The 14,107-nt window shown below is 33.4% G+C and overlaps 1 protein-coding gene across 8 annotated transcripts in view; it reads right to left on the reverse strand.

The window, feature by feature from the left end:
• The window catches only part of msn (serine/threonine-protein kinase msn), a 239,473-nt gene that overhangs the window by 66,451 nt on the left and 158,915 nt on the right, over nucleotides 1–14,107 (reverse strand). For 6 of the 8 annotated variants that reach the window (XM_074185518.1, XM_074185516.1, XM_074185515.1 and 3 more), the window contains one exon: nucleotides 5,771–6,017. In XM_074185518.1, the coding sequence (XP_074041619.1) occupies nucleotides 5,771–6,017 (247 nt within the window). The remainder of the gene's footprint in view (nucleotides 1–5,770; nucleotides 6,018–14,107) is intronic. The other 2 variants (XM_074185519.1, XM_074185521.1) reach the window with 1 other exon arrangement.

Here is a 14,107-nt window from a genome sequence, read left to right on the forward strand (position 1 = left end):
TCCAGCCGGTCCATCACATAGCACGTGGAAATGTTTTAATTATGTTTATTGTGCTTCATGTGCAAGGTTCGTTTTATTCTCTCGTTGTCACACGCTAAATTCAGAAATGTAAGTACTATGTACTACATTTAGGAACAGATCAATAGATTTAAATGATTTCATCAGTTCGGACTTCCATTTTCTAATATAATATAAATTGATTCGAAATTCGTGAAAAAATATTATAAAGATTACCCGAAAATAACAATTTTATTTGAACAAAAAAACTGAAATTACAAAGAAATAACATAAAACCAAACAACAATCAAAAAATAAAAACCGAAATATTAATAAAAGCTGAAAGTTAAAAATTATTATTAACAAAAAATGAAAAATAAAAATTAAAAGATTTCAAACCAAGTTATGTCATGACGTTTCGATTGTTACTATCCACAATCGTCTTCGGGTGATAACTAATAATAGAAACGTCGTGACATAACTTGGTTCGAAATCTTTTAATTTTTATTTTTAATTTTTTGTTAATAATAATTTTTAATTTTCAGCTTTTATTAATATTTCAATTTTTACTTTTTGGCTGTTGTTTGATTTTATGTTATTTCTTTGTAATTTCAATTCGTAATTTGTAATTTCAAATAAAATTGTAATTTTCGGTTAATCTTCTTAATATTTTTTCAGGAATTTCAAATCAATTTATATTATGTTAGACAATGGAAGTTCGAACTGATGAAATACACCACCAAGCATTGTCAATCATTTTCAGATTTAAATGATATTAATCTAGGAAATACAAAGAGCCATATAGGTGAGACTTATAAACAAAACATATTCGAAACCTGTTTCATTTAGTTATTTCAATGACATATGTAAATGAGAAATCATCAATAAGAAACCTTCGTCAGTGATTTTTTCCATTGTATATATACCTACTTCGCGAATTAATCGATAGACAATATTCTTTTTTAGGGCTATGGTGAATTCAAAACACAAAAAACGTAGAAGACGAACTTCGTCAGCGTCTTCAGACGAGGGAAAGCCTGCGAACAAGAAGAGGAGTCGTATAGATTCCGCTGCGTTACTGGAAAGACTGTAAAGAATAGAAGCGAGTTGAAACATCGGTCCACATCACGATCAACGATATCCTCACGGGTGTATGATTCACGCCATAATGATCGTAATCTCATACAGTCTCCGAAGCGAGTAGTTTCTGACGTATGTTCTCAATCGATCCGACGTTTACCTATACGGGAAACTTGTGCGGGGTTAGATCATTCAGCGTTGCCGTGTGTAGCGACCAACACTGAAGATAACAAGCAAGACGAAAATGTGTGTAACATTTCAGTAATACCAGATGAGGTGTCGGGAGTTCACAGCCCAGAACGAGATGAACTTGTCATTCATGATGACGTTATAGTTGAACAAATACTCTCACTTTACACAAGCAGATAGTTTCACAATGGCGAACAATTCTGTCGAACGGGTTGAAAAAATCCGAATCACAGACTTTATTCATCGCATATGGTGTCCCCAAGAATTTGAACAATTTGAGCCCCCCTAAACTTAACCCCGAAGTAAAGGCTGTTCTGTCTAAATAGAGTATTTTGACAGACTCCTCTCATGTGGAAGTTCAAAATCAGTTTGAAAAAGTCCTAGGTGCCTTAGGAAAAAGTTTTAACGTTATGCTGGAAAACTTGGAAAAAATTCCAGAGGACCTAAAGAAACAAATTTTTTCGGACTTGTCAGATTCCGGCAGAATTCTGTTTCATCGCGTGTCTGTAACACATAAAAACATGATAGCACCTTGTTTAAAAAATATGAAGGAACTATCAGATACTAGCATTCATACAGAATTTTTTAATCATAAACGAATGGAATGGAAGAATAAATTCCTTGAAAACACTCGAGAGTGAAAGTAAGGAACTGAAATTACCTAGTGCCAAACAAAATCCTATTTGGAAACAAAGCAGAGAGGGAGGCGGGCATACTCAGAGCCCGTTTAACCACGGTCAATTTAACATGGGAAGAAATTTAAACTCCTACCGCCCGGTCCGTCGGTTGGGGACGACAGGACCAGAAGCGGGCCAGACCTCCAAGCTTACCACCGAAATTATTCGAGGGACAACCAATGGACCAAGAGTAAAGACAGACGGAGATATTAATAGAGAAAGTGAGTATCACGGGTTATGCAGGCCAGCTGAAAAACTTCAGGCACCATTGGTTGCATTCAACCAAAAACCATATCATATTACATTGGCTAGAGGGGTACAAACTACCCTTTATTAAAAAACCGCCACCTTACCATCGTCGTGGCGTCGTACTAAAAAATCTGCAGTAGAACATAGACAAATGCAGGTTGAAATAAACAATTTATTACAAGTGGGTGCGGTAGAGACTTGTAATATCTGCCCTATTCCTCACAAACAAACCCAATGGTAAAAAACGTTTCATTTTGTACCTGAAAGCTCTTAATAAATACATTCACGCTCCACACTTCAAAAAGGAAGATGCCAGAAGAGCCGGTAAACTGATTCGAAGAGGCTACTATGGAGCTAGGTACTGATGATCTTAAGGACGCCTATTATTTGTTGCCAATTTATAAAGAACATAGAAACCCGAGATTTTTTTTCAACAACACTCTTTTAATTTGTATGTCTATCATTCGGCTTAGCGTCTGCTCCTTATGCTTTCACGAAACTCTTGAAACCTGTAGTTCAGAGTTTAAGTGATAAAGGTATACTGTGCACCAATTATCTTGACGATGTTTTCATACTAGGATCAACAGCAAATCAGTGCAGAGAGAATGTGCATGTCGTTACTTCCTTATTGACCTCTCTAGGATTTATTATTAATTTAGAGAAAAGTGTCATGATTCCTAACAATGTAACGGAAAAACGTACCTAAATATTGAAGTCCTTCAAATATTTCCTCAAACACCCAAACTTTCAAATCCTTAGATTTGCACATTTTTAGGTTTACTTACAGCCGCTTGACCAGCGGTTAAATATGGTTGGGGGTACACAAAACTCTTCGAAAGAACTCTTCGATCTCATTTTTGAGATCCAATAAAGGAAATTATCATGCATACATGTCACTGCCAGAATCTTAGCAAAACATAATCTTAGAGGAGATCGATACGATTTAGAAATTCGTACTGATGCGAGCTTGTCAGGTTGAGGAGCTTTTTCAGGCGGTGAAAGTACACATGGCTGGTGGACTCAATAAGACTCGTCCCACCACGTCAACCATCTGGAGCTTAAAGCGATATTTTATGTCTTGAAATGCTTCACCAGCCAGTTCAATAATTGTACCGTTCTTATGCTACGGTCCGAAACAGAGTGGGCTCTAGATCAAAATATTTTCGATAATATTACACGATACTTTGAACAACCAGAAATCAATAGATTTGCTTCATTGAACAACCATAAATGTCAACGATATATTTCGTGGTTGAAGGATCCACGGTCAGAAAATATTGACGCTTTCACTGTATACTGGGGAAGCATATATTTTTATGCATTTCCCCCATTTTTGCAGATAATAAAAGTTCTACAAAAAATATTAAATGAAAATGCAGAAGGGATAATAATAGTTCCTCTCTGGTCATCACAACCCTGGTTTCCGTTATTCTCAAAACTAATAGTAGGCACTCCTCTTCAGTTTGGACCCAACTCAAATCTTTTATTTTGTCCTTTCAGCGGAGAAAATCATCCACTCTATCGAGACCTTATCCTGGTAGCAGCCAAACTATCTGCGAAGCATTTCGCAGAAAGGGAGTGCCTGAAGATGCCATAGGAACGATGCTAAGATTCTCAAGTCAAAACACACTCAGTCAGTATGGCACAACATACAAGTTGTGGTGGCAATACTGTCAGCTAAAAAGATATCCCTCTTCGATTGCGAAATATCGGATATCTTTTTTTCCAGGACATTCTAAACTCGTCTGGAAGCATTTACGGAACCTTCAATAAACACCGAGCGACTTTATCACTAATACAAATTTGGAAATCAAATGCTTTATAAAAGGTGTTTTCAGACTGAGGTCTCCAAAACCCAGATATAATTGCACCTGGAACCCTCAAGAGATTTTTGAATTTTTTGAAAATTGTGAGTCTGACCTGAAATTTTTATCCTGCAAACCTTATTGGCCTTGGCCACTGGAGAAAGGTACAAACAATTTCACTTATCAAATGTTCAAACGTGAAAATTTCAGGTTCAGGCATTATCATCCCAATTCCAGATTTAATAAAAACCTCAAGACCGAAATTTTACCTACCATCCTTGTCTTTGCCATATTTTCATCAAAACCCACAGCTATGTGTAGTATCTTTGCTAATACATTACATGGATACCACTAAACCTCTAAGGATAACTGGTTGTGATGCTTTGTTTATTTCAGATCAAAGGCCACACGGTATAGCTTCCAAACAAACACTCAGTCGCTGGGTGAAATTTATACATCGGAAAGCGAAAATAGATTCTACAGTTTTTACAGCCCATTCCATTAGACACGCGTCAACCTCTTCGGCTTTACGAAAGGGTATCTATACGTGATCAGAAAGTCAGCTAGTTGGAGCAAGGAGTGTAATACAATTGCCAAATTCTATAATAGACCTCTAGTTAGCTCTAAGAATGATTTTTTCTATTCTATTATGAATCTAGAATAATTTGTATAACTTGTATAATATAATTTGTATAACTTGTATAATATAATTTGTATAACTTCCCTGAAGTTCGATCGAAATTATATGATAGTCCAGTCCGAAAATATTACAACCCTGTCCCATCCACAAAAAAAACCCAAATGACCATAAAAACACATACAATACAATTATTTAAACTAACGAAAACATTTCCACACGCTATGTGATGGGCCGGCTGGAGGGACAGACCCGTATTTTGCCTTTCTTTGAACCTTGTGCTGTGAAGTAGAAGAAAACATATACTACATAATTATGCAATATTTTTGGACTGGACCATGATATAATTTCAATCGAACTTCAGGTTAAGTTCTTTTGATTGTTTTCATTACTTTTATATAAATTTGAGAGCATTAACTGGAGTGTATTAAGGCGTTATGATATATAATTTGGTTAAATTGTCAGTTAAAATATCACAATAAAGTGTTACTTGAATAAGTTATGGATTTTTATCAAGTATCAGCCATCAAGTATTCATTCAATGTGTATTATTAATGTTAAGAACTGCCAAACAGTGAAGAACTCTAGATAGTAAACTATACAATTGTTTTCAATGACCTTATATTTCAGATATATTGTTATTTTTACTTCAATTTATTTGAACAATATGAAGAATAATCTTTAGTAAAGCTTTCATTATTCAATTTATTTACTTTTTGTTTTATAACCCCAAAAAATTACTATGAATAAATAAATTCTGCATTCTACATTTTGGGACCACAAATTCACTAAGCGTACTAAGAATCAATGAAATTGTTTCAACCTGTGTCCACGCGTTTCTGAAATTTAGAACATTCTGTGGCCACCGGAGAAAGTCTCAGGAATATAAAACGGAAATGACCACTCGTGGATACGTAGAGTCTCAAAATGTTAAATATGCATGCATGTTATGTATTCTACTGTTACTATTATTCTGTTCTACTATTTTGTATATTCTATACAAAGGTGTACTGTTATCAAAATTTGAGCAAAATTGGTTATCACTAATTTCAACATTGCAAAAATTTGTGCTCTGAAAACCTACAATTTTTTCTCGACTTCTGGTCACGATCAAATATTTTCTTATGTTTACTAACCCCATAGCGCTGCACATAATATTTCGCTGTTGAACCTTTTCTTGTATTTCCTGATTTCTGGAGTGTCCGAAGATAATTCATGCGAGGTGGGTGTCACATTTACGTTGACATGTGATTCTCTTCTAGAAGGTGCTGAATTGGCTCCAAAACCAAACGCTAGGAATGAACGTTGTTTCTGTTGCAAGGCAAGAGCATTAGCGTGCATATGGTGTGGAGGAGTTTTGGACGAAGGCGGGGTTATTAGAAACTGTAAGAGAATTTAAAAAATTGTTATTTTTATGAACAAACTAATATTCGTTCTTGAGATAAATAACATTGAATTCAGTTGCGGATAAGGCATTATTTTGGTAAGAATGTCAATAGAGCTTCTATCTCTCAAGATAAGATTCATATAAACAACTTCAACATACATATTCAATAATGAAACGATATTTCATGGCAAATGTAGCTTTCCAGAAATATTATACATGTTGAGAAATGAGATTGTTATTTTCAATATTATATCATTTATAGTTCAATAGAATGTCTGGCAATATATGTGAATTGAAAGATTTGATAATTTGTTCACATTGTATTTCATTTTCACACAGGAGTCACAGCAAAATTTTTAAAATATCTGAATATCTGAACGTTTTTAAACATTGTTACTTTAAAATAACATTTGGTGTATTGGTACTCTATATTTCAAATCTACCCGTAACTAATTACTATTCTATGATTTTCAATAAAAAAAACCTTACATTCATTTTTATGTACTTAACAAAAAATAATATACCTAAATCTACAGTCACCTAATTGAATTAAAACAAAAAAACAAAATTATGACTGAATGAAAATAACCTATAAATGAAGAATATGCAATGTAAGAAGTTTGGCGAAATTCCAAAAGGTATTTTTGTCACTGTTTTGATAATTTGCCATAATTCTTTCCTAGAAATAATCACAAACAAACAAGCACAAGCAACAGGCACATTCAAAGAACTATTCAAATGAATATTTGGCTTCTGTGATTTAGTCCAATTATACACATGTTTGGTGGAAACCAGTCATGTCGAAAATGATTTTGTTTCAAACTAATTCACAAAAGCCACAAAGTGTCAAAAAAATGTTAGTGGATCAATAAAATGATAATGAAGTCTTTCCCGTTAGTTTTCCAAAACCAACAAATGCATGAAAAAATAAGTAAACTAGCATAAAAATGGATTACGAGAAATTATGAATGACTAACTACCATTCCACCATGTACTGTTTGATAATTTTTATTTCCTACAGTCAGAAATCGTTTTCAAAATAGTGAAACTTCAAGTAATCAATGAAAGATTTGATTTGATTTCGATAATAATCTTTATTATTCCCAAGAAACGATAATATTTATAATTTAGATTCCTGTACATTTCACTCAACTTACGATAAAATGCTTATGGAAAATAAAAATAAATTAAGCATTAGTAGCAACACAAAACCCTGTCGGAAGGCATACATCTCATGACTTTCTAAATCTTTTTTGAAAACCGCTGAGGTATACCATTTTGTTCTTCTAAACACTAATTTCTATATATTTAATTTTTAGCAAAATCAACATTTGAAAATATTAGAAAAATCTTTCCATATAAAATATGTTCACAGTTCCACTTCTAAACTTATTCCACTCTCCTCGCTTTTGATAATTTAAATCGAGAAAGTAGTTTTCTATGATAACTGTTTCATCGAGTGATTTTCTCCACTTATCTCTAAATATCGTGGATCGGCAATCATTTCTTCAAGTAACAACTGACAATTGTCAATTCACCAACAATAACATTTTAAACCCAAAGGACCATATCCAATAAGGATTATGTTTGGAGCACATGTATTTTTTCTACATTGACTACTCTATGTATTCGTCATTAATGTCAGTTATAATTAGGGTGAATTTTTGAACAAAAAAAAGTACACTTAGGATTTGTAAAATGAAGGTTTATTTTTTATTGTATACAAGTATACAGATGCAGCAGCAAGAAAACAATGTATTTTTATAAAATATCTACCTATAAAATATATACAATATATGAATTGAAGGGGTTATATTTTTAGGAGTGATTAATTTTTTGGGAAAGAAAGTTTTTGGCTTTCTACTACTCAATCTGATACAAAAAAATGGGATGAGAGAATCTTCCAAAGAAAGGAAAGAAGTAATCAATTTGAAACTCTATACATGAATGTGTAGATCATGCAAAGAAGTAACTTTCAGACACAAACTGAAAGAAAGTCCTCCTGAAACAGCTACTTTCATATAAACATTGAATTACACGAAAGAAAATAATTCTTTCGAAACAAATACTTCTATATGAACACTGAATTATACAGAAGATACTTTTCTCTACTCAGTTTGTATTTCAAACATTTGTTGTGGAATAAGAATCAGATATCATTCACATGAGTTCTACTTTGAATGAATGGTAATAAATTGTACTCACATAGAACACTGTCACCCTCACTGGTATACACCGATGTTTCGCCTTAAGACACTTGCCCTAAGGCTCTTCAGTACCAAATTGGATAATATTATAGAAAATTCACACACTTCATTCATGAATTACGATTTTGAATGTCACGGAATAAGCTTGTTCTGCTTATGTCATCGATGACATCGTAATGACATTCATTCACCTATTTGATTTAATCCCAGCCAAGAGGAATCCTATTTGAATTGAAGGGGTTATATTTTTAGGAGTGATTAATTTTTTGGGAAAGAAAGTTTTTGGCTTTCTACTACTCCATCTGATACAAAAAAAGGGATGAGAGAATCTTCCAAAGAAAGGAAAGAAGTAATCAATTTGAAACTCTATACATGAATGTGTAGATCATGCAAAGAAGTAACTTTCAGACACAAACTGAAAGAAAGTCCTCCTGAAACAGCTACTTTCAAATAAACATTGAATTACACGAAAGAAAATAATTCTTTCGAAACAAATACTTCTATATGAACACTGAATTATACAGAAGATACTTTTCTCTACTCAGTTTGTATTTCAAACATTTGTTGTGGAATAAGAATCAGATATCATTCACATGAGTTCTACTTTGAATGAATGGTGACAGTGTTCTATGTGAGTACAATTTATTACCATTCATTCAAAGTAGAACTCATGTGAATGATATCTGATTCTTATTCCACAACAAATGTTTGAAATACAAACTGAGTAGAGAAAAGTATCTTCTGTATAATTCAGTGTTCATATAGAAGTATTTGTTTCGAAAGAATTATTTTCTTTCGTGTAATTCAATTTTTATATGAAAGTAGCTGTTTCAGGAGGACTTTCTTTCAGTTTGTGTCTGAAAGTTACTTCTTTGCATGATCTACACATTCATGTATAGAGTTTCAAATTGATTACTTCTTTCCTTTCTTTGGAAGATTCTCTCATCCTTTTTTTTGTATCAGATGGAGTAGTAGAAAGCCAAAAACTTTCTTTCCCAAAAAAAATATACAATATACAAACGCAAAATTCAATTTTCTTTCGACATGCCAGCTTGACTATCTGGATCATTTTGGTACCAATCGTATTTTTGGGAACTAAGGATAGCCTTCAAATTTTTCAAAAATTTCACTACAAGTCTCATTGAAGTTTGTGTGGACTTGCATGATGGATTCCAGAGTAGATAACTTCATCTGCGATTTTTCGGAACTCCAAAAGTTATTTATATTTGAGAACAACCTTTCAAGCGACGCACTGGTCCCAGGCAGACAAAAAATACACTCGCATAAAATCTTAACATTTTTTAACCCGTTTTCTATTTGCAATAGTTCGAGCCATCGATCTTCAGCACATTTTTTTGTACTCGACACCAATAAAATCGCAAAACTGTTTTAATTTATCTACTCTGACTGTAAAAATATATAAATGCTTAAAAATCTTAACCGCAATAACCTCGACATCAATTGGTAAGACGTCCGTCGCATTTTGTACACAGTTGTTGAAAATGTGTGCCACACATCCAATTCCAACCAAGGGTTTGCCACGAGAAGCATTTAATTTGTGAAATAGATTGTTCACCCCTTGTCTTCTCATTCCGCCAAAATTTGTATTCGTATTATCAGCAGACAATCCAATAAATACATTTGTCAAGTAAATTCTGGTTATTCAAAGCACTAACCACATAGTCGTTTAACTGCTCTGATGTTTCACCAGGTAAGTCGCGCAACTGAAGTAATTTCACTTGGATACTCTTTTCATAATCAAAGTACCTCACCATTATGGGCACAACTTTGATTTCCTTATGATTTGGCGAATCAATCGTGATGCTAACAAAATTTGCTTTTTGTAGATCAATTTTTAATCTAGACTGAGATTCTTGAGCAAAAACATTTTTCACAATGTCTTCAGTTTTGGTTCGAGCAGCTGCAAATTTTGGCTCAAACATATTTACTATGAGTTTGGACGTGCAGTTTAATGATCTGAAACTTTGCAAATGCCTAATTGTATGATAAGCAAACGCACCTTCCTTGGCGGCAATCAACATATTTTCCGAACTGAAGTTTTTAGTTTTAAGTAAGATTTCCAATTTTCTGCTGTTCAACTTCGTCTTTGCAGCCAAAATATGCTTTTTCTTTAACAAAGGTTGTTTAATGGTGCTGCGACCACTGTTAGAAATATCAACATCACTTCGGCAAATTTCGCAATACACAAGAATATTATGTTACATAATATTCTTATCTTATAAGAACATAATTTATGTAGGTACTTCTTCAACACGGAACACGAAAAAATTACAAAAAACCGCTTGACCAATTTAACGCTCAACTAAATCAAAACTAATCGACAGCCGACAGCGAATGCAGACGATATCAAACGAAATGCTAAAAAATCGTTGTGACTGGGATGGCCAAATAGCGTTCGAACTGCGGTAAAATGAAACAGCGAGATAAACGTATCGGCAAGCTAGTTTACGTGCGTCGCGTTGTTGCGCGCTGTTTTACAGGAAGGCGATCATTGGCTGCACAGTGGGTTAAACCAAACCAAATCGCTATGAGGTTCGTTCCAACCTTGAGTCACAAACAGATTTCCAACTGTTTGTAAATCGTTGACAACGCGCATGTCTGGTAAATATTGGTTTCTGATTAATTTGAAATTTCTGATTGGAACAGCTAATAGTTCAACTGAAGTTTGGCATGGAATTTCAACATAACATTTAAAAATAATTTGGGAAAGAAAGTTTTTGGCTTTCTACTACTCCATCTTAATACAAAAAAAGGGGATGAGGGAATCTTCCAAAGAAAGGAAGGAAGTAATCAATTTGAAAATAAGTAACTCTATACATGGATGTGTAGATCATGCAAAGAAGTAACTTTCAGACACAAACTGAAAGAATGTCCTCCTGAAACAGCTACTTTCATACAAACACGAAAGAAAAAAAAAAATCTTTCGAAACAAATACTTCTATATGAACACTGAATTATACAGAAGATACTTTTCTCTGCTCAGTTTGTATTTCAAACATTCCACAACGAATGTCACTCCTAAAAATATAACTCCTTCAATTCTTTAAAAATAAATCTAATCAAGTGTATTTCTGGAGAGTAAAAGAAGGTTGCAGTATTTTATATCTCTATTCTATTTACTTATCAACATGGAACTGGGAGGTCACCGCAATAATTAATTTGTGTAATTAAAGATGTTCATATTATAGGTTCACTTAAAGAATTCCCAATTTTTCCTGCCCCAGCAAATACATAATTTATTTTATAACAATTTTTGCAGGTTATGTTGTTTGTAAGTTGCATGAACATAAAACAGAAACAGTAATACGGAATACGCATGCGTCAGATTGATGGTTAGAAGATAATCCTCAAACCATTCTGATAGATTTCGAACAGGTTTGAATCTTGGATGGAACAGAAAACTGATAGTTTACTAATGGTTGGAAACTCACGTTGGAACGCAATCACATTACTGCGCAGAATCCTGACTGTCAGAAACTGTTTCTGACGCTGGTTGGAACGAACCTATTGATATACACCAAAATCAGTTTAATTATTTCGTTTTTTTTATTGAAACAATAAGTAGGACATACTTTTTGGTAGGTATCTCTAAAAAAAAGTACATTTAGGCGTACTTCATAAACCTTCGAAGATAGTAGGACAGTGTTTGAAAAGAAAGTACTACTGTCCTAATAAAAAAGTACATATGGTCACCCTAGTTATAATATGTAGGTGATGTTTGTATTTTTGAGATTAATTTGCTTTTTGAAAGTCATTTCAATTATATGCATTTCATTGTACATATTGATAAAGATTCTGTGTGGTGCATATATAATTATTCAGGGTTGGCTACTCTCTGTATTTATCATGAATGTCAGTAGTTGTTCTGACTTCATAGAGAACAGGTGTGAGTTTAGTAAATTGTTTATAGTTCAGTAGGGTACGATGACTATTAAAAGGGAAAATACACTAATATTGGATTTCAAGAATGTTAGAAAGAAACCTCCAAATATAAATATCCATAGATGGATTAAACAAGATTTCGATTTCTCAAGAGATCAAGTAGAATGTATTCAATATGATCACATACGTTCGATGGTGTACATAAAAGTTATAGGTGGTTCCACTTATGTTTCGCTTGCGTTTACGCAGCTATTTTTATCAAGTACTTTCTTGGTTTTTTCTCATTTTGTCTTCAATCGAGGACCGCCTGCCCGGTACTGACGATACCCAATAGGCTGAAACAGCTGTATACCGGTGGCTCTTAAATTGAAATCAATATGGGAATGATCAAAGAGTACTTATCTATATATATATATATATATATATATATATATATATATACGAGTTACACCTCTCGAAGCGAAGCAGTAACTCGTCTTGATAATGCCATCTGAGATGATGGCGAAACGTCGACTATCGAATAGTACACAACGGATGAACACCCGGAAGAACAACACATCATATATATATATATATACAGTGTGACCCATTTAAAATGGAACCACCCCTGTAGAATGTGCATTTTTCAATCAATCTCAATTTTTTTTAATTGAAATATTAAGCATGAAAAACTGTATCTTGACACTAACTTTCACAATTTTAGTTTCATTTCCAAGGCACTCTATGGTTTTTTTTGTTTGTCAAAAACGGCAAAAGTTTATTAGGCAATTTTTGTTTTCAAATTTGACTACACCACTGGATTCGTAGTCGTTATAAATCATAACTGTCAAATTTTCATTAAAAAATATTTGTTAACAACGAAGTTACAACAACTTCAATTTTGGAAACAAAGTATTTGTTTGTAATTTTTATTCAGATTATAGACACATTTGAGATCTGACAACACTGTCATCACCAAGTAGAACACCAGTGAATTTGTACAGTGAAAATCCGAAGTCAACAGCTCAATGCGTTCTACAGTTATAACTCCTGAAAATATGGTAATGTGAGAGATTTGTGGTGCAAGCGTTTTGTAATAAAAATCTGACTACGCCACTGGATTTGTGGATAATATTCCCTTAAAATCATTCATTTGAGTGTAGGTTACGAGAAGTGTATTCTAGAATAACAGAAAATTAAAAATTCATTTTCAAGTTATGCAGTACTTAGTACATTCTTCCGCATAGCCGCTAAAATCAAATTGATTTAAAGCATGGAAATCATTTATTCAATAATAAAACAGAGAGCAGGACAAAAATTGTTCCCTGTAAATTCTTCATAACTCAGCTAAAACAATCTTTTAGAGGAGATATCAATAATTTGAGGAAGCTGAACTCATTATGCAAAGGTTTTATAATAAATCAACAGTAGGCTGTGATTTTGACAGTTAATCATAAATAAAATAATAGTTGTTAGTTACGTGCATTTAATAATGGCTTTGCAATTATCATTAGGAGAAAGAATTGAAATTGTGAGAATTTCTGGGGACAATTATCATAGTGAAAGAGAAGCAGCTAGGATATTTAATCACAGACATCCAAATCGACTTCCCATTGACAGAAGCACCGTCAGTAAAATTAACAAAACATTTAAAGAAACCGGTGCAGTCAGCAAACATATTTTAAAAAATAATCACCGAAGAAGAAATTTAAACGAATGTGCTGTTTTAGATTATTTTAGAAACCACCCAAACAGAAGTTTACGAGTCGCCAGTTTGGATTTAAACTTACCGAGAGAGACTATTCGACGATGTCTTAAACAAAACAAAATGAGAGCATTTAAACCTAAATTTCTTCACTCTTTAAAGGCAGGTGATGAAGTGAAACGTATGGAATTTTGTTTGTGGGCACAAGGCGAGTACCTGAATACAAGAAATTTTTTAAACTGCATAATGTTTAGTGATGAAGCTTCTTTTAGCACCAATGGGGTAGTTTCAT

Source organism: Leptinotarsa decemlineata, unplaced genomic scaffold (assembly GCF_025532065.1).
Source record: "Leptinotarsa decemlineata unplaced genomic scaffold, Ldec_3_MD MMD2_tig00026375_RagTag_RagTag, whole genome shotgun sequence".
Lineage (NCBI taxonomy): Eukaryota > Metazoa > Arthropoda > Insecta > Coleoptera > Chrysomelidae > Leptinotarsa > Leptinotarsa decemlineata.